The 22,248-nt window shown below is 43.4% G+C and overlaps 1 protein-coding gene across 1 annotated transcript in view; it reads right to left on the minus strand.

The window, feature by feature from the left end:
• Nucleotides 1-19,053: 19,053 nt before the first annotated feature.
• Nucleotides 19,054-22,248, minus strand: part of nsmfb (NMDA receptor synaptonuclear signaling and neuronal migration factor b) — a gene marked incomplete at its 3' end in the record, with an annotated part of 52,543 nt that continues 49,348 nt past the window's right edge. The window contains exon 15 of the mRNA XM_080499019.1: nucleotides 19,054-19,151. Within this exon, the coding sequence (XP_080355145.1) occupies nucleotides 19,054-19,151 (98 nt within the window). The remainder of the gene's footprint in view (nucleotides 19,152-22,248) is intronic.

Consider the following 22,248-nt stretch of genomic DNA (forward strand, 5'->3'; position numbering starts at 1 on the left):
ACTATATAGGGTTTGATTTCTGATTGGCTGCTTGGAGCAACACATTATTTTAAAAAGTGAAACAAGCCGGGGAGAGAGAAGACACACTTTCTACACTTCTGTAGCATCATCCAGGTATGGGGACTACTGTTTTGCATAAAATGACCCATTTAAAAACAATTTTCCGCGACTGAAGCACAGCTGCGCTCTGATTTTATGTCTTGAAAAAAGTGGACCATATCATTTTAATCAATGAGGATTTGGACCCTCTGGTACTATGGATTAAGTCGTAAACTTTAATGTTTTGGACTCGGGTTTCAAATCCCAACTGATGCAGGACGAGCATCCGGTGCAAAAACAAACAAAGTGTATGACACAATTTGCAATGACTTTCTTTTCTAACTCATAAAAGTTTGACTCACAGGCATGCTGGGGAAAAGTCCTACCCCCCCCCCCTTGACCCTCAGATTGTTGACACCCCCCCCCCCCCCCCCCCCATTGATGCTCTCTGATACCCTCCAGGCGAAGGTTATCCCTCCGTACTGAAAATCCAAACCGTCTGAACTTTGAAATGATTCCAGACACATTGTTATGAAACATCGCTCACAGCCAGACGCGGAGTGTGACGAGGCCCCGGATTATCTCCTCTTCAATAATGAGGACGGGCTGATTGACAAGCGTTCAATTACGACTGGCACGCCGCGACGGTGGGTTTTGATGAAGAGATTCGCTCTCTCTGGGGAACAGCATGTTCACGGATCCAGCTCCAGTTATTCTTATTTCATATTTACAGTTGAAAACCTTCAGGGATGCAGGGCGAACTCAACCGAAGTCTTTATTACTGCTTTAAATTAATTTATCTTCCATCTTTCTTTCGTCGTGAAACTTTACCAGCCGGCACTTGAGACAATAACATTATGGTTTCACAACATTTCTCTATACATTAGGAAGGGATTGGATACACAATATGTGTATGGATACTGATTCCCACAGGAATATTTATTGTTGTTGACGATTAACATAGAAAGTTGAAATAAACTGTATCTTCATTGTTTCTTCTTGTGATTTTCCAACATGCTGATCTCCAGTCGAACACAGTCATGATCAGTGTTGTTAATGAGTTTGTGATGATGACTTATGTCATGTGTGATATCACAGTAACTTGTTAGTTTCTGGACGCTTAATCGCAACGCAGTGCACCGCGAGAGGATTGTACCGATCTAATCCAAGGCTTTCTTGCCAGAAGAACCTTTCGCCCCAAACAAAACAAAAGGTTGCCATTACAAAGGAAGCAAACCGTCCTGACTTCAGCTTTCTGACAGTCGGCCTCCCTGCCGCAGCTGCAAATGTACAATCCGAGTTGCTTCGGGGGGGGAAAAAAGCACGAAGGAGGATGAGTCAGGGCTGGAAGAGCATTTGGACTGTCACGACAGGAGATAAGACACAAAGCGGAGTCGGGGGGTGGAGGGGTGGAGGGGGGAGGGGGGGTTAGAGGATAACCTCGCCCCCAAGCGGAGCAGCAACACACCAGCAGGTGCTCCGGTTCAGCTGATTCTCATTTTCCACCTTCTCCACCGGGGTCGAGTGAGGCGCAGTGCTACCGAGGCAGCTTTTCACTGCAAAAGCCAGGCGGCAGAGCTGACGGTGCACAAGAAGCATCCATCATCTCTATACATGCTTCAGAGTTCAATCCAAGTGGAAAACCGGCTTTATTACGGTAAGAAATGTGAGGTTTCACTTCAAGTGTGGTTACCTGGCAATGAATTTATGGATCGGCTCAGAGGTTTATTGTAAACTTGTACATTTAAGAAGCCGACGAGCAGCTTCCCTTCACCCCTCCAGGAGACTGTAAAACAAAGTGGAGCGGATAAATAGAAGCCTCTTTCTCCGGGGAGACGTTGAATCATTCACGACGTTCACCTGCGTCTCGCGGAGCACGTCTGAAAGCCGTGACTCAGGCAGGTCATGAGGAGGGAAGCTGAGATTCTTTCCTCTGCTGGGTGAGTGAAAATATTGAAACCCACGTCAGAGCATCGACTCAACCTGCTTCCTCCAAATCAGGGTGCAGCAGCCGATTTGTAAGTAAACTCGAGAAGTGAAGGGTACTTCCAAAAAAACTGTTTGAACTGTTCCCACGTGCCGCCACTTTGGCCTCGTTGACTCATTTGGACGGTCAATTTTTGGAAAAGACGGGGGGAAAAAATAGTGGATGCGTTTTTCAAAGCCGTCTAAAATATGTCTATAATGTGAATCACTATTTGTCACCATATCATTTTGCCTGAATTCATCTTTTTTCGCCAAAATTTAGCGAATTATGGGCTCGTGTACACAACGAACAACTGACTTCCGGGTTTTACATTGCGGCCAGTAACGAGCAGCGTGAGTGGTCAATTTCTACCATGTGGTCTATACCTTTTTGAAAGGCCGCCTCTGATTGGTTCGTAATTCTCTGACTCATCGTTGGTGCGTTCAAATGCTAAAGCAGAGAGGGTAAGGAGTTTCCTCTCCGACGTGCTGAGGAGTTACATCTGTAGAATCCACACATGTGGTATGAAATGTGTCAAGGGTCACAGGAAGTGACAGAAACCCGCCTCTCGATTCATTCAAATGTACTTCAGTTCAGCTTTAGAGGTCCAGTTTGGGTGTTTTTAACTTCACAGCAGAGCATCACTCGAAGCCCCGACTCTCATTCACAGGATAACACTGAGAGGTTATTGAAGTATAATGCACACCCCCAGTCACGCTGCTTTTATGGCCTCCTTTATGCTCGCTCGTAAAAAAACCCCACAGTATAATCCATAAAGGAATAACGTTTTTATCTGTTAATCAACAAATGACCATTGGCTTTATTTCTTCTTCATTGATCCGCAAGCTCACGTGACCTCCGTGATCGTCCTCTGTGGAGGATGATTTCTTCCACGGAGCACTTTGAGATTTACTAATGTAAAAGTGCGAAACACATAAAATACATTATTATCATTATCATTCTTGTTCTTGTTCTTGTTCTTCTTGTTTCCAGATGAACGTGACCAGGAAATGGAAGGTGACAGTTGAGGATCCGACCTGATGATCAATGATTTATTTTTGTTCAACTTCTTTACAGAGTTTGTGGTAAAATAACAAACTAGGTTAATTTCATCATTTAAACCGAGCAATCAGAGCATTTTTATTAGTAGAGCGCTATAGTGAGAAGCTTTTCAGACCTTTACTGTGTCAAAAATCTGAAAAATGTTTAGTTCAGTCGTAGATATAATGAACAGGAAATTATCTATATTTTCAACAGATATTTGCTCATTTTATGATGTGCAGTACATTTTATTCACTTCACTGGAGCGTGCGTGTGCAGCATCAATCAGCGACCCGATCTTGACTGTTTGAATCACGACGGATGACGAACTGCCACATTCAGACCCAAACAATGAGACGTTTCTATGAAACACAAAGAGAACAAAGCAACAAGTGACGTGTGATCACGGGAGTCTGGCAACAGCTGAAAGGTGCTTTAACACGGCTTTATTTTCCTGTCGTATCATCGTGGCCAAAATATTTTGACAGCTTGTGGATTAACCGTGACAAATTGCCGTTCAGATAATCTGAAAAAATCGCAGGAGACGCAGTTTGTTTATGGTTTGTTATATCAATCGTGTGTATATATTTCAATATAATGGCGGTGCCTTTGAACCAAGCAAAGTAACGCTGTGTCCCATTGGCTCCGTGAAGCCTGACGGAATATTGACGATTCTTTTGATTCAAGGATGCACCGACTGATGACCGATGTCATGTGACGGGTAACGATGGCTCCAAGGCCTTCTTCATGATGATGTGCGTCCTCGCCTTGATCTTCAGGCGCGCAGACCAGTTTAGAGCCACCGGGAGGTTTTACTGGTCGATCGAAGCTCTCTCAGCCGTTGAAAATATTGATATGACACGTCTCTTCAAGAAATTGAGGTTTGAGAAGTTTGTGGCTAAAATACTGCAGGCCTCCATGTTGATTAATAACCCGCCTCCACACACACACACACACACACACACACACACAGAATGGCGTAAAAGGCCACTGATTGATCTCGGTGCTATGATCTACACCCTGGGTTCAACCCAATTAACCTTCAAACAAAGGTGGGGGTGAGGAGGAGCCAAGAGGGTGAGGAGATAGATGGCTGACACGGCCGGGATGGGACGGCAGACACATGTGGAGGAGGGAATAAACAAGGCAAAGGTTAATCAAACTGACAGCCTCCATTACTCTCCCGGTTGTTTACAGTCAGAACAAAGAGGCTGCGGCCACAGCGTCACGTCCACACTCCACGGGGGTTAATCAGGTAGTTTAAGAGCGAATGCAGAGCGAACAGACTCCACTGTGGCTTGTTTTCTTTTTGAATTATGAATAATATTAAAATACAAATGAAAATGTGAGGCCCGTGGGCTAAAATCGGCCAATCCGGCCAAAAACCACCCAAAAAAATTGTGTTGAGTTCAAAGACTTCTTTGAACAAATGTCTTAAGAGTTGCAGCCAGGTCACAACAGAGCTGAGATGTCGGTGATGCTGCCATGTAAGCTGGCGACCTCGCTGCCGTCAAACCGTCCTCACAGCCGCGCCGCCAGCGTGAGTTCGTCCTGAACCGGACAATCGAGGAAGACTTATTTAGTCAGCCAACAGTTTGCCTCTTACTTCAGACCTACGAGTTATTTTTGATGGAAATGTTAATTACTTTTGTAGGTCATTGGAGATAAAAGTTTGTATGTTTGCTTTACTGACTAAAAGCACTGGTGATGTTGAACCTTTTTTTTTTTTTTTTTTTAATTAGATTAGATTACATTAACCTTTATTAGTCACACAAGTGAGAAACTGTGGAGGTTTCACTGTATTTCACACCAGAACATTTCATTTATTTTAGTAATGGTTTGGTTTTGTGAAATTATCCACATTGTCGTCACATATACAATACACATTGTCGCTACAACAACAAAAAAGAACTTTAAAGTTTAGATTTAAAGGTTAATAAGGCACTATTTTACTATTCCGGCACACTAAATCTGAACTTGTTGCTGAATGTGGAACCTGAATTCAAATGTGTTTAACACCCCTGAGCCATACGGAAAATCCGAGTGGTTGATTTAAGTTTTGTTATCAAGCATAAGGTTGAGGAGTTTGACAACATATAAGAAGGTCGAAAATGTCAGTTCCAGTTCAGAGCAGTTGGTTGCGAAGAAACTGTACGACGTATGTACATTATGTACAGTAATACATACATATTTGTCGAAAAATGCTAATATCTTTATCTGAAGCTGCTGGAACTGAAAGCAGAAGCGATTGATGTGTTTTTGATGTGTTCTCCTGATTGGAGGCGATTGATGTGCCTCCAATCAGCAGATCATCTAATGAAACCATGCCCTTTTTTGTTATTTATTCAGGATTTCTGAATGTGAACGAGCTGCAAGATGAAAGGAGACTTTGAGTAAGAGCCGGTGTGTGACTGGACTGAATAGTTTTAAATTATTCCCGATTTTACATTCTAACAAAACACCTCAAAGAAAACCCCGCCGCCTTCCTCCGGACGCCTTGAACACAGCCACGCTTCTTTTTTTTCCGTACCAATCCAGTGCGATATCGACTGTTTTTCTTTGTCCTCCTGTGAAATCAATGGCCGGCTACCTGGACGAGATATTCAAGATGGAATTGAGTTACCGCATTGATTTTTTTCTTCCTTCACATAAATCAAGATTCATACCGGAAAACATCCACATTTTCAGACTGATTCGGAATCCCTTTAATCACGCGACCACAATGGAGTCGTTCCACACGCGAGAATCGGTGCAAAGCCTTCCATTAATGTAAATTAGTAACGCAGAGCGCTTTTTCCACACGTAATGAGGGGCATTCATAAGAACTGGAGACGCACCACTAAGCTGACCGGCACAGTGGAAATTCTATTTGAGAGGCTCCGAGGGGGCAAACGGCAGCAGGATTTAAAGCTCATGTTATTGTAAATGCCTTTTATAGAATCTATAAAATCTGCTTTGAGACCGGCCTCCAGGGCGAAGAGCTGTCAGTGAGGAGGAGGAGGAGGAGGAGGAGGAGGAGGAGGAGGAAGAAGAGGAGGCGGTGAAGGTCAAGGCAGCAGTAAAAACGTGCTGCACTTTGCTTCGCCCGCTGACACCGATCCACGGCAGCGACCAGCGTGAAGGAGGAGGTCGACCTCTAGTTTCAATCAGCATCAAGTGGGGAGGTCCGGTGCGTTCGGGTCCCGCTAATCCCAGGATTACGCTACGTTACACATGTGTCCGACACAAGGGTCTCTGTGTGAAATGAGGTGATTCTGGAGCTTTAATTGCTTTGCTTTGACCTGGTTGTGACTGGTTGTTTGATCAGCTGACTGAAATGTTAGTGAGCATCAAATAAATGTTTCACAATCTGATCAAAACATGACACCGAGATGAATTTCTTCCAGAAGGTTAATGATCTATGATGTACATTTTATAATGGTAATAGTGTGCATATTAATTGATACACACTAAATTAGCTTACATATTTACTTTTTATATCTTGTATTTTTTAATAATATTTGTTTTTTCTGCTTTATTTCTTTTTCTGTTGTTTTATAATAATAATAATAATAATAATAATAATAGATGAGCGATAGGCCGGCAGCACTCGCCTCAAGCTCTCTCCCTTGACCCAGGCAGGGAAGAGTAAAATGACCTGTTTGTTCTCCTCTTTATTTATTTTTTTACCATATGAGAATCGATAAGAGGATCGATAAACAATCCAAAACGGGGGGGAAAAATAATAATAATTAATTAAAAATCTCATCAACTCCCATCCCTATTTATTTGTATAAAGTCAATTTGGATGGATCCCATGCTGCTGCAACGTTTAGAGTGAGAAAGTGAACCAGCGATCGTCGTCCACAGAGGAAGGTGAAGCCCCCCTACCCCCCCACCCTCCACCCCACACCACCAAGGTGAGAGACGGTGCAGAAAATCTGCTCCTCCATGCGCCACAGAGACGTTTCCCCGACCATGTATTCTGTCATATTGTGTTTTTATCTCAAGTCCATTATCGCAACAGATTGCTCATTTGATCAAAGTTGATGAAAGCAGGCAGTAATTTAGCTCCGTAATTTACCTTCACCAGCAGTGGTGTGGTGAATATTATGTTTTTGTCTGTGTGTATTTATTTATCTATTCATTTATCTATTCATTTATTTACTGGTTTGTATGTCTTTTTACCAACTTTTAGCAAAAACCACTCAACTAAAACGTTATCGAATAAATCCCCCCCCCCAAAAACTGTTGGAAAAATGTTGAGAGGCACCTCATGAAGGCGATCAAAGGAGATCAGCGCCCGTTGCCATGGTTTCACATGCTCAATGCTCAATGTTTCACACTGTGATGTTGCCACCCGACGGGATGTAGCTCTAGTTTCTATTAGCGTTTGTTTGGGCTCCGCTCTGCTCTCTACCGAGTGTGGCTCTAGTTTCTATTAGCGTTTGTTTGGGCTCCGCTCTGCTCTCTACCGAGTGTGGCTCTAGTTTCTATTAGCGTTTGTTTGGGCTCCGCTCTGCGCTCTACCGAGTGTGGCTCTAGTTTCTATTAGCGTTTGTTTGGGCTCCGCTCTGCGTTCTACCGAGTGTGGCTCTAGTTTCTATTAGCGTTTGTTTGGGCTCCGCTCTGCGCTCTACCGAGTGTGGCTCTAGTTTCTATTAGCGTTTGTTTGGGCTCCGCTCTGCGCTCTACCGAGTGTAGCTCTAGTTTCTATTAGCGCTTGTTTGGGCTCCGCTCTGCACTCTACCGAGTGTGGCTCTAGTTTCTATTAGCGTTTGTTTGGGCTCCGCTCTGCGCTCTACCGAGTGTAGCTCTAGTTTCTATTAGTGTTTGTTTGGGCTCCGCTCTGCACTCTACCGAGTGTGGCTCTAGTTTCTATTAGCGTTTGTTTGGGCTCCGCTCTGCGCTCTACCGAGTGTAGCTCTAGTTTCTATTAGTGTTTGTTTGGGCTCCGCTCTGGGCTCTACCGAGTGTAGCTCTAGTTTCTATTAGCGTTTGTTTGGGCTCCGCTCTGTGCTCTACCGAGTGTGGCTCTAGTTTCTATTAGCGTTTGTTTGGGCTCCGCTCTGCGCTCTACCGAGTGTAGCTCTAGTTTCTATTAGCGCTTGTTTGGGCTCCGCTCTGCACTCTACCGAGTGTAGCTCTAGTTTCTATTGGCGCTTGTTTGGGCTCCGCTCTGCTCTCTACCGAGTGTGGCTCTAGTTTCTATTAGCGCTTGTTTGGGCTCCGCTCTGCACTCTACCGAGTGTAGCTCTAGTTTCTATTAGCGTTTGTTTGGGCTCCGCTCTGCGCTCTACCGAGTGTAGCTCTAGTTTCTATTAGCGCTTGTTTGGGCTCCGCTCTGCGCTCTACCGAGTGTAGCTCTAGTTTCTATTAGTGTTTGTTTGGGCTCCGCTCTGGGCTCTACCGAGTGTAGTTCTAGTTTCTATTAGCGTTTGTTTGGGCTCCGCTCTGCGCTCTACCGAGTGTAGCTCTAGTTTCTATTAGTGTTTGTTTGGGCTCCGCTCTGGGCTCTACCGAGTGTAGCTCTAGTTTCTATTAGCGTTTGTTTGGGCTCCGCCCTGCGCTCTACCGAGTGTAGCTCTAGTTTCTATTAGTGTTTGTTTGGGCTCCGCTCTGGGCTCTACCGAGTGTAGCTCTAGTTTCTATTAGCGTTTGTTTGGGCTCCGCTCTGCGCTCTACCGAGTGTGGCTCTAGTTTCTATTAGCGTTTGTTTGGGCTCCGCTCTGCGTTCTACCGAGTGTGGCTCTAGTTTCTATTAGCGTTTGTTTGGGCTCCTCTCTGCGCTCTACCGAGTGTAGCTCTAGTTTCTATTAGCGCTTGTTTGGGATCCGCTCTGCGTTCTACCGAGTGTAGCTCTAGTTCCTATTAGCGCTTGTTTGGGCTCCGCTCTGCGTTCTACCGAGTGTAGCTCTAGTTTCTAGTAGCTTTTGTTTGGGCTCCGCTCTGGGCTCTACCGAGTGTAGCTCTAGTTTCTATTAGCGTTTGTTTGGGCGCCGCTCTGCGCTCTACCGAGTGTAGCTCTAGTTTCTATTAGCGCTTGTTTGGGCTCCGCTCTGCACTCTACCGAGTGTAGCTCTAGTTTCTATTAGCGTTTGTTTGGGCTCCGCTCTGCACTCTACCGAGTGTAGCTCTAGTTTCTATTGGCGCTTGTTTGGGCTCCGCTCTGGGCTCCTGTGCAGGTGCGGCCTGCTTCTCTTCATCCTCTCCTCTATTATTCATCGCATGCAGCTTTCTGCAGCGTAACGCTGCACGCTCCATTCACAGTCCTGAGTTTTGTTTTGTTTTTGTTGTTTTTTCTTTCTTTTCTGATTTGGCCGCACCGTCACCAGGTCCGACTTGTTTTTAACCACGGCTCCATCTGGGCTTGTTCTGCAGCTGAACCTAAGAACGCAGTACATCTGCAGCTACCGATCGTATGTCACCGCCATCTGCTGAGCTAATTATCCCATTTGTTTCCCTCAGCGGAGCTGCAAATGGATTTTGCACTCGGCGACACATTTACATTAGATGTGCACAGATTTTAAAACGCCGTCCGTCTGTCCTCAATACTCACAGTTTAATAAACGTACATCAGATCATGAGCAGCGACTTTGTGAAGCTCTGTGGGATGAATAAGATCCTCAGAAGCGTTGATACGGAAAAGGAGATTAAATAACCTTAAGTGAATATCCAGCTGCACTAGAAAGGCTGAAGGTGGACAAGACGCTACTGTTGCCCCAAATAGGAAAGGAAAGCAATGCAGGGAAGTGATGAATCAGCAAAACGTCCCACAAATATAGCAGCATCTCTTTAAGGACACAGTGTCTCTTTGTGGTTTTATTGTTTCTCTGTTTGTGTGTTTTATCAAATCTCTCCAAACTGGTATTGCACCTTTTTTTTTTTTAGCTGCATCATAATTTTTCTTGCTTTCGGTTGTTTTATGAGATGCTTTATTAAGAGACACAAACAACACTTAACAATATCAAAAAGCCCCAAAACCTACTTCAAAGTAATAATAAAAAAAAAAAAACACACAAGTGAAAGTGTGTCTTCCTGCAGTAATTTCAAAGCACTAAATCATTGAGCAGAATCGAAAATGGAATCAGAATCATAAAACTAATTATCAATTAATATCTTTACTATAGTACCGACACTGTTCATGCACACAGAGGGGGCTGGAAGGAGAAGAGGAATTCTTTTTTTTTTTTTTAAAGATGTCCCCCCCCCCCCCCCCCTGAAAAAGGCTTCAAGTCCTTCAACTGTGTTATTTGTCAGTTTTAGTTCACCACTTACCTTTGTACCATTCCAAGCTATTCATTGGGCTTTAATTCCAACAAACAGCTGGAAACTACCCACAGTGTCCTGAATGGACAAAAGAGCAGCTTCATCTCAACGTTGTGCAGGACGGCGACATTCCGGAGACTCTTCGTCCTCCTCCACCCCCCATTAGACGACGTAATAACCGGTAACACATTGTGGGATTTATCAGCGACCTCTAACTTCCTCTCTTACTTTTATTTTCTGTGTTTGTTTAGTTTTATTGTTGTCGTGGTTGTAACTATGAATTTTTTATTACACTGTGAGCTTGTCGGACACCTTGAATTCCCCCCTCGGGCTCCACGATGAATGAAGTATTCTCCATGTGCGCATCACTCCTCCAGGAGCATTGAGGCCTCGTCTCATGCCTATAAAGTCATTTATTTGCTTAATGTACATGCGCTGTACGTTTTGTGTTGGTAGTGTATCTTTGTTGTATTCTAACTCTCTTAATGTGAGTTTTTTTTCCCCCTCCTTTTGTAGTTATTTGTGAATTTTTGTAGACGATAGGTGACTTTTTGTGATTTCATTTCTCTATATTGTCGTCTGTTTTTCCATCTTGTGGTGGTTTGGTGTTTGTCGGCGTTTTGCTTTATTGTGCTCGTCTCTTTTTTTCTCATCTTCATGTTTTTTTTTATGCTTCGTCGCTCCCGTTGTGTCTCGTTACAAATATTAGATGAGTTTGTGTCGTTGGTTGGTTGTCTCGTGTTTCTTGAGGTCTGCTCGTGTCTCTTTCTCCATATTTTGTGACACATTTTGTTGTTTTATCTCTTCGTCGGTGTCGCTCTCTTTCGCCTTCACGTCCGTCTTTACAAACTTGTCTTTTTTTCGGAACTCTGTAGAGTTGCTATTCATATGCCGGGCCTGTTGGCGGCGCTGTGACATCGCCACAGAAATGCACCAAAAATGAGGAAGAAGACAGGGAGCATGCGGAAATTGAGAATACGACAAAGCTGACATCTTCTATTCTATTCTTCTATCCATTTTTTGTTGGTCTTTTCTCTTACTAGCGTTATTTTGTCCTTTTGTACTTATTCAGCATTTTACATGTTTTATTTTATGTATGGGAATATTAGAAGTTTTGCTTTATTACAATTGTCTCTTTATCCCTTTAGTTGTCTCTCCATCTCCATCTTTATGTCTTTTTAAGTTCGTCGATTTGTATTTGTTTTTTCCAGGGGTGGTTTTGTGTTTCTTTGATGGTCTCTTCATGTCTCCATGCCGTTAGGTTTTTATAGACGTCAGGTCACTTTTTGAAGTTTCTTGTCTCACTGTGGTAGTTTCATTGCGGGCTCTTGAGTTGTGTGCCACATGGTTGTTTGAATCTGTAGTTTCGTAGCTTTGTGCAGTTAATTTCTATCAGTTCCTGGTTGTTTGGTGTTTCTTTCCTAAAAATGTTCTTTCTTGTGGTTGATTGACCTCTTTTTAGATATTTACTGACTTTTTGCAGGTCGTGTTTCTCGTTCCCTGCAGGTGTATCTCATATTGCAGCTAATTCTCGTGGTTTTTGAGTCTTTTTATCATCTTTTTTTTTTTTTGCTTCATCAGTCTTCTCTGTTTCCTTTGTGTTGTGTTGGACACAGCGAGTGTCAATTAAATAATTCATTATTAGCTTCCTACTTTATAATTCGCTGCAATAACTCTTCAGAGGATTCCCTGTTTATTGCAAATCTACTGCATGAGTGGCCTCGGGGGAAAGAATCTCATGCATTGCCGGCTGCACACGGCGTAAATGAAGCCGGTGATGTATTGCAGGCGCTCTTAAAAGTTTTCAGCAGGAGTGGAGCAACACAGAGAATAACAGAAAAATGTGCATTTTAGTTTTTTTTACTGCAATAATGACACGGTTCAAAATAGCTGTGTAGAACTACCGTTTACTGGAAAAAAAAGAAAAAAAAAGCTTTTAAAACAAATTTTCTCACAGGTTATTACCAACATTGTGCAATGCAACAACACTTCTCTGCTATTAGTTCAGATACAATAAGATTCCATCTTGGATTAAATTCTCTGTAATGTTTATTCTAAGGAAGATCCCAAAAGGTCAGGAAAGCTACCCATATATATATATATATTTATATATTCTACTAGTATAAAAAAAAAAATCACCAAATATACAGATAATTGCTATTATACCTTTCGTAAATGTTTTTTTCTATCAAGACACAGGGATGACGAAGCCTCGTTGTAACGTCTATCACTCATTTACTGCGTTAGTACAAAAAGAAAGGCTATCAGGAAATGTAATGCTCAGTTAGATGACTTCAAAGTTCATGTGAATCCATACACGCATGACAATAAACACGTTATTCTCAAAAATGTTCCCCCCCCCTAAATACAATCACAGCCCGACTGGAGGCGTCGGGGGCAATCAAAGCGGCGCCTCGCCGTCGTCTTCATCATCACGCTCCCGACCGAGTCGTCGCGGGGCAGCGGGGAGGGGAGGGCACGACGACGACGACGCTTATTAACAACGTCTCGCTCTCAATGGGACACGCGGCTTCATTTTTGATTCGCGTAATTATGTTCTCAGGAAATAGAGATGCTTGCTTGGCTGAACTGCTCGGGACCTCATTAAAAAACATCTCCTGACATCTGACGTCTGCGTTACCCGAGCCGGAGCGTTACCCTTCTTCTGTCTTAAATAGAACTACAATTGAACACGAGAACATTTTCCAAACTCACCACTCGACGACTTTAAACAAATGAGATCTCAGGCTTCCTCCGGCGTTCACTGCAGTTGGTCTTTGTTCTCTTTAAAGACAAACAAAGCTGCAACTAACGGGGGGGAAATGTAACGGCGGTGCTTCTGCCGACTCTCTAATTTGACCTTTGTTGAGAAACTTCAGATGGAACTTCATGGTGCCGAGATTGATTTTACAGATAATTAATTGATTTCAGGAGGTTTTTCTTCAGGTAAACTTGACTGGGGTAAAAAAAAAAAAAAAAAGACGTCACCCAATGGAGAACGTACTTCAGAGTATTCCTGAGAGGATTTGTCAAGTGAAGACAGAAGGTTTCGGTCACCAAGGTGAGGACGTTATGGGACTGCAAGAGGTATTGTGGTACCTTCATGACGAAGGGACTCGGAAAGTTTCTGCTTGGGAAGTTTTCAGTTGAATGTTGGGGACTTTTAACATGAAAGGTAGTTGTCATCACCAATATGAGCCAACATGAGGGAACGATGCTTGTTCGGCACTTTGCTTCTGCTAACCTCTGAGTCCAGCTATTTGAATGGCTTTAAGCTACGTGAGATAGGCTAATTTAAAGGAGTCACATTATCTGGCTTTCCAACACTTTCACAAGGTGACTCAATGGTCCAAAAACATTGTATTCAAATTTTATAACCCCAAATGCAGCTTTTCCTTGATTTTCCCTCCATTAGAATATTGGATCATAGGAGCTGCATTCAGAATCTGCTGTGTCCGTGTGAGCTGGACTGGCTCCGCCCACACATGCCCATCTTGGGAAGAGGAGGACGTTCTTCCTCTCGTGGTGCCATGTGTCAGAGCGGAGCTGCATGATTGTGGGAGGAGTCAAAGGGGGAGGAGCAAATGGTTTGATTCCTGATTGGCTGGTTGGACTTTTTTAAAAACTGAAACTAGCCGGGCAGAGAGAGGACAGACTCTCCTCACTTCTGGGGCGTCGTTCCAGGTGTGGAGACGATTCTTACTTTGGAAAACCATTAGAAAGTGAATTTTGCACAATATGACCCCTTTAAAGTAAACTAAATGTAGATGTGCAAAATGCTGCTGTTAAAAATAGTCGCAGTAACTTTTCTCCCCAGTCGGAAGTCCCAAGTTTAACAGATTTTCCACACTCGAAAACCATTAAACAATAATTTGACATGAAAAATAAAACTGCTCACAGCACAGGCTGTCACTCGTTTGGCTTCGGCTCCTCGTTCATGTCAGGCGATGTTTCTGTTCCAGACAGCGACGAACGGTAATCGTCTCATCTAATCGCAGCCTCGGGGAGAATCTGCAGGAATCTGCGGCTGATAACGATCCGTCAGTGCAGTCGGGAAGGTCTCTTGTTTGCTGCCGTGATCACAATGCTAGTTGTAAATCCGTCGAGTTTACAACCAAGTCCAAACTGCAGAAAGTTTCCACCTCTGACTCTGTTTCTGCAGGTTTCTCCCTATTAAATTGAGGTTTTTTTTTCTATTCCAGCATCACATCTGCTTACTCGTGTGAGTTTTGTCTTGTTGTGTCTATATGATTAAAATTGAATTTGAATTGAATGAGCAGGAAGTGGGATCGTCTGTCACGCGCAGGGTTAACGTTCCAGCTCCACCTGCACACAGGATTACTCTCACACGGCATATTGCTACAGAAGAAAGAGGTGAAATCGAAACGAACACGTGGAGGAAAACTTTCTCACTCTCATGAATGTCAGATCCACATTTAGCGAAGAGGGCGCGAGAGACGGCAAACACTCTGAAGCAGTCTCATTAAAAATATTACATATAAATGACAACTGGAATTTCAATTTGGGTAGATTATTTTTCTATTGCAATGGTACTTATTGAAAAGAAAAAAAACCTGTCTGATGGGAAAACTGATTAAATGCCCATTTGTCACATTAATGAAACATGCCTTTGTAGGATGAGCATGTGGAAACATTTGCCAAATCTTGTCTTTTAAATGGGAAACAGCCAATAAAATAAAATAATCTACCCAAACCAAAGATTCGTACATTGAACGTTTCAGAACAATAACATTTAGCCAGATTTTACACAGGGTACAAATAGTGTCTGGATCTTAAATAAACACCTGTCCGGGATGAAATGACCACGTTTAGATAACATATATGGATAGATTCAGCATAATGTAAATTTTCACACCAATGTGTGTCACATAGAGGGGCGACACTATGTTAACGTCAACCCCTCATAAACACAGAGAACAATACAAAGCTGCGTAGGAAGTGTGTCCACTTATGCAGATGATGGAGTAGTAAATGTACAATGTATGTAATGTAAATGTCGTTAATGAAAGTTTGCCGAGTTTCCTGAAGAAGTTGTGTAAATGAGGTTGAATGGCTTTTGAATTGCCCATTAGAGACAAATTGAGCCTTTTGAATTAAAAGTGTCGCATCAAAAATAAAAATGCAGTGGCCATAATAGATTTTTTTACATAATGAGAAACCAATTTCAGTTTTGTTTGTTTTAAGTTTGATTTTGAAATTTGGGATTTTTCAGGTAAAAATCACCTAAACTGAACAGATCACATTGTTTTACCGTATGACAGTATCGTCAGATATCATATACTTGGTTCAGTTTTATGAAAAAAGAAAAAAGAAAAAAAAGAAAGCTAATAAATGAGTCCATTTGTATAAGAAGCTGGCCATGTTTTTGTAACATTGCAAGGAAAATGTACATTATGACCCATTGATCACGATAACAAGTAAACCAGCAGGAAGTCTGCAGTCATCATAACCAGCAAAAGCTTTAAATGGAACAACGGAGCGAAGGAAAAACATGATAAAACACTCTCGTGTAAAGTCTTCAGAGGTAATTCGGGGACTCGGACAGTTCTCCAGAGTTTACAGTTGATGGCACAGTCAGTAAAAACATCGTAGTTTCATACAAGTGATCACATGACACATGCTACTTCGTGGCGTTACCATACGACAGTGTGCATGTTTCACCACAGACATGATTTAAAGTAATAACGTGAAGAGAGAAGATTGCATTCACCAAAGAGAAATGTAAAAAAGAAAGAAAGAAAACTACAGTTTTAGGCTTTTTGTCCGAATTGGATAAAATCTAAGCAGCGTTGGGGAAACAATTAGTAACAGGATTAGCATTAGCTAAAAGATATAGCATTAGCAGTGTTATATGAGTGGTTGCCATTTCGCCATTAGTTTCCAAATAATGAGCCATAAAACTGGTGTTTCTTCTTCTCCGTCTTCTTCTTCTGTGAATGCAGTACAACAATTACTCAAACTCATCAGCAAGAGTCACACAATGGAAACCAGATGAGGAAAGTAGACGGCGTCAATGTCACTGAGGAAAAAAAAAAAAAAAAAAAAATCAAAACTCGCCCGAATGTCCTTCGTCCGTTTAAAAGGGCTTCGGTCCAGAAGCCTGCGGCAGCAGTCATTATTGCCCTCGATAAAAAGCAGTTAAAACCATAAAACAGCACTCTGAAGACAGAGCTCACTAATATTTAATGTCTTACATCGTCTGCCGGCATTAAACAGAGATATTTCAAATGCTTCCAACGTCCCCATTTTTGTTTTTTTTGAGGGGGGTGGCGGGGCGAAGCTCTCTGGATGAATCCCCGCTCTGCGTCCGGCCGGATGCATTAAGACGTACAGCGGCGAGTCCTCCGTCTGGAAATCCTGCGCACTTTTAAAAAGCTACACTTTCTTTTCCCCGGCTCAGTGGAGCGGCACGGATCAGGAGGCAGCAGCTGTGATGACACATGACATGTGACATGACGTCGGGAAGGACAAATACGCGGCGACGGGGACTCGGTCCCTGGGTAGAACGTCGGGAAGCATGTGACGTGAGTCTTTGCGTTGCCATGTAGAAAATAGAAGTCCTTCCCCCCCCTGAATCGTTCCTTTGTCTTTTCACCTTAACGGCTAATCCTCGTGCCGGGTTCCAGTCTCTCTATGTCTCTTTGGGGGACATGAGGTCTGCTGAGAGGACGACAAAGAGGGTGCGTAATGGAGGACACGGCCAACCTCAGCACAAAGCGCGAGATGAAAGCGATGTAAATGTCACTCATCCTGTCGGACTCTGCACTTACTCAGCACTTTCGCCCCCCTTTTTTTTTTTTTTTTTTAAATTTGTTCTCTTGTTAGTTTAAAGTTGGTTGTGAGTGTTCCGCAGCCCTACAGTCTGCTGGGATCAGCCCTTGCTCTTAGAAAAATAAAGTTACCGTTCGACAGATGCGGGTTCGGACGATAGCGGATCCTGGATTTCGTTGTAAAATAGGTTAGAAAACGCCTGTCAGGTAAAATTTTTAAACGGGCACTCGAGGGATTCTTTTAGATTTTGCGTTAAAAAGTGGTTTCAGCTGGAACCGGTACGACTTTAGAAACAGTTCTATGATATTTGCTGAGTTTTCCCACTAATAAATGGAGGGCAAACACATTTCATGGCGGCTGATGATGTCATCCTGGCTAGTCTGACTTCCGTGGGAATACACGATTGATCATCAGTAAATAGAAATAAAAATGCAATCCAGTTGCATTGTGGGAAATGTGGTATCGAGCCCTCGGCGTCTCAAACCTTCGACAAAGTGTAAAACTCACAACATTATTAGGTCCATTTTTCAATCTATCTTACATAAATCAAACATCTTCACAATTCTATCCATTGTTTCCACTAAACACTAATTCTAAGCAAAGGATTCTCGCAAAACGACTATAAATGTGTACGGCGAAGACGATATTTGAAAGACATTGAAGCATTATGAAGTTCACTGTAAACGGCACTGGTTCAGTACATCATCAACGAAAAAGTCAAGTAGCTCACTCTGCTGCTACTTCGAGTGATTCAAGTCAAGCGTCGAGTAAGAACCGAAAGAAATGTGAGTAAATCGCTTCATCAAACTCAGTATACAGTTTGTACGTTTGCTTTTAAAATTCACCTACAGAGCGTCTTCGCCGGCGCGACCGGCTAAGCTAGTGGACGCGCACATGCAACACGAAACACACGCCGGGAACAATAAAGGAAAGGAAACCGGCGGCTCGGGGAAATAAGAGCCGAGCGTCGGCCGGCGGGTTCAAACGACGTCATGAAACGCGCGCGAGAGCGTCGGCGTGTTCGGCTACGGGCGAAAGACGCGCCCTTCACAAGCGGGCGAAGACGACGACGACGACATCCCTGACGATCGCGACGGTTCACTGGAGAGGATGAAGGCCTTCGATTCGGGTCTACAGTATGTCGTAGGACAATTCTCAGTAGAAAAAACAAGAGATTTAACCTGAGTTAATACAACAGTCTGTACGAAATACTATAATACATTTATCTGAAATTTAAAAAAAAAAAAAAAAAAAAAAAGCTGTGTTAAATAGACAACTCTAAATTTTTAATGAGTCTAAGTTAGACGTCTATAATCTTCACATGAAAGCGTTGGGGAGAGAGTTGCTGGAAATCTAATCTCTAATACTCCCGGGTTAAGCACTTGTTTATTTACATATGAGCTCTACTTCCACACCTGAAAAAAAAAAAGGGAACGCTCCCCCCCTTCCTTGTGAGCCTCCATCGTTAAAGGGCAGATGGGTCGGCTAAAGGCAAGGCGGAACAGCGACAGCGGAGTGTTCTCACACGTCACTCCTTCGTCTGACGGCGTGTCCGCGCTCGGAAACCTAACTCCTCGTTAGTTTCTTTGACCCAAGCCGGGCTTCGGCGACGGGCAAGCTCCTCCTCCCGGTTCCCGTCTCGGAGAGATGGGCCGAGTGAAAATGGTCGAGGGAGGAGAAGAAGGGACGCCGCCGGCTGAATTGACGCCCGTCGCTTCAGACGGGTTTAAAAAATACAACCCAAAAAAACTCCAGATCCGACCGCCGCTGTTGACGGCGGTCCGACTCTCCCTGCCAAAGCTGCCGGTCCGGGATCGGGACCAGAGAGAGTGAGAGAGAGAGCGAGAGAGAGAGAGAGTGAGAGAGAGAGAGCGAGAGAGAAAAGAGCAGGACTCCCATCTTCAACCCTCCGAAACGCACAAAAGCAAGCTGAGGCTCGCCGTCGCCGGCTCCACAGACGGGCGACGTCACAACAGGTCGTCGTAGTCCAGCAGCTTGGAGTGCTGGCGGCTTTTCCACAGGCGGAAGAGGCGGAAGTCGAAGTACGTCTCGATCATCTCTTTGCCTGCAGCGGGAAGGAGAGCAGAAAAGAAGTGGCGGTGAGCGAGGGACGACCTCCGACAAACAGGTTGACGGTGGGTTGTGGGTTTCTCGTGTGAGCGACGGCGTGCAGACGCCTCTTGGGTTTGACCTCGTGGTCAAAGCTGCTTTGAGTCGTGCAATTCAGTTCAACGGAGGCAAGTCGATAAACCCGAGAAACACTGAAGGATGCCTGCAAACGTCACTGCTTTATTTAGGTGGATATAAATCATTTCAAGCTGCTGGAGCAGCTCTCCGTCGTCTGCAACACTTTATCCAGATGTGGGGTGCAGGAGGCCGGCCCAGCTGACTGTGGCGACACCCTGGGGGATGCCTTCGGGCAATGTACTCTATGGCAACCAATTAGTCAGGTTTTTGGGCCGTGGGAGGAAAAGCGGGGAGGAAATCCACCCAGAGGAGGAAGTAACTCCACACAGGAAGTTTCCCCGACCCAAACCAGAATCGAACTGGGGACGTTTCGGTTAATTAAGAAAAAGTGCTAACCACCACATATTAAAGATGATTAAGATGCCGCAGCGGCAGCAGATGAACTGTTGATACCAGGAAGGATGGATCCAAGTTTTCATGGTTTCTGCAGCAAATTCTGCAGAAATGAAGACGGATTCTGACTCATTCGTTGTATAGGAGTCACATCGTGCTAAATTCACTTCCTCAAGGTTTACCAGCAGTACTAATCGTCACCACATCTGGAACGACGCCCCAGAAGTGTAGAAAGTGTGTCCTCTCTCTCCCCGGCTTGTTTCAGGTTTTAAAAAGTGTGTTGCTCCAACCAGTCAATCAGAAATCAAACCCTATAGAGTGTCATCGGGGGGTTTAGCCAATCACAATCAAGGGAGGCCCCTCCCTCTTTTGACTCCTCCCACAATCAGGCAGCTCTGCTCTGGCACATGGCGCCACGAGAGGAAGGACTTCCTCCATCTTCTCAAGATGGGCGTGTGTGGGCGGAGCCAGTCCAGCTCACACAGACGCAGCAGATTCTGAATGCAGCTTCTATGATCCAACATTGAAATGGATGGAAAATCGAGGAAAATCTCAAAATTTTGAATATAACTTTGAATAAACTCAAACTAATGGTAAAATCAGATTTTCCGATATGGAGTCTTGTGCATTAAGTCAGATTGATGGAAACAAACCTGGTGACCGTATTGAGTATTGATATTGATGGACCATTGGCATGTGGTGGGATGTGCTGACAGTGCAGTGATTGGGGGGTGGGGGAGGGTGGGGGGGTGGGGGGGGTTGTTACTGAGCTGTGCTGATTGACTTTGTGTCAGAGTGTCATTGCTCAGCGGCTTCTTGTAATGAAGACAAAGGTAAGAGGAAAAAAAGAAACTCTGTGTACTCCGCAGTCTGTGCCGTCGTTGGCTTCGCTGTAACGTGCTGCCATTTTTAATCCAGATGTTTTTAAACCCCCCCGATGAAGGGATGAACTGGCATTTTACCGTTTTGTCTCTCGCATCAGTTTTTTTATTTCACTATACATCTACCTTTTCGCTGGTTGCCTGCCTTTGCATTTCTTTCACGTGTGTGATTTTCTGAGGTCCTCTGTGCTAAATTACACACTCATGCAAATGGATTGAGCTTTTATTTTGAAGGTGATTATGATTACGCTTGTGTGCAGGAAACTGGATGAATGTGGGTTTTATAGACCTGTAATTTGCCACGGGACCATTGACTAACCAGATAAAAAAGACCCAAAAGGATATAAAAGGCATTAAAGGAAAAAAAATGACCTGACGGCTGTCTAAAAGACCGTGCTAAATGTCTTGATCGCGCCCTGGTGAGCTGGGATAATGTATAAAGGAAGCTTTGAAGTCATTTTTCCAGAGCTAATGAGGCCAGATAGATATTCAAGCTTTACCTGACTAAAGATTGTGGGAGGCAGGCGAGAAAGGTGAATATTATGGTTAAATGTTTCATTAAATGATGGAAAAATTGTATTACAAAATATTCGACTGGGCGCAATACAAACGTCAAAGGAGGAATCATCATGTCGTTTTATGCAAATTGTTGGTTTTTAACTTTAAATTATAGAATAAATCTGCTTTTTGGGTCAATGTCATGCTTTGAAACCGATTCTATTATATATTAATAGGCATAAAATTGCATCCCAAAATCACAATGGTGATCTAAACCTTTTTATTATTTTATAACGTAAGGTTCAGATAAGGGACGCACTAAGAGTAATGCCAGTATCTTTTTCTTTTTTTTTACTGATGATTGGAGAAGTAGATGACAGATTGTAGAAAACAGAAGACGATAAATGAGTTGGGCAACAGAAATCATACATGAATGTCATAAACTATCTTGATATACGCAATACAGAAACTAATGGTGTGAACTTTTCTCATTCTTTTAGTGTTATTCACATTGAAGCAGTTCAAGTTCAAACCATAAATTCACTCTATGATGTTAAAAGATTATTACAATATGAGAGGAAAAATATTTTGCCTGTCTTATAAGTTAATATTTAAAATTTTCAGCTCTGGGTCTTGATACATTATTGTTTTTATTACATTATATTTTATAACAATTTGGGTCGTCGTTACATATCGGGCTCTTAACAGGACTCACGCAGCAGCGATGCTACGTTCTGAACACGATTATAGTTTTACTGATACGCTCATTAACAGCGATCTTGGTTCCTTGGGGTTAAACTACGAGCCAGTGAAAAATCGTCTCCTGGAGTTTAGCTGCAGTCAATAAGGTGACATGTGACATTGATGAGTCCTGCAAGCTCCTGAGTGTCGGTTCGTTTTTGCGGGAAATTTTAAACCGACTCGACAGAAACGGACTAAAGAAGCTTGTTTAAAAGAGCAGCAAGCAGAAGGTGCACTGGGACTGCTGGCAGGTCCGGATCAACGCCTTTGACGAGCTTTGTACAGAGTTTATGTTCCTTCGGGGAGTCCAGATTGATCCAGACCGGATCAACGCTTCATAGGAGACTCACTCGAATATGTTTGAAGTGAAGATATTAACGCAGATTTTAAAGAACGTATCAAGATTCACCTGAATCTGACCTGAACTGACTGAAATCTCACATTTCAGGTTTTTGCTTCCAT

The sequence above is a fragment of the Blennius ocellaris genome (assembly GCF_963422515.1).
Source record: "Blennius ocellaris genome assembly, chromosome: 7".
Lineage (NCBI taxonomy): Eukaryota > Metazoa > Chordata > Actinopteri > Blenniiformes > Blenniidae > Blennius > Blennius ocellaris.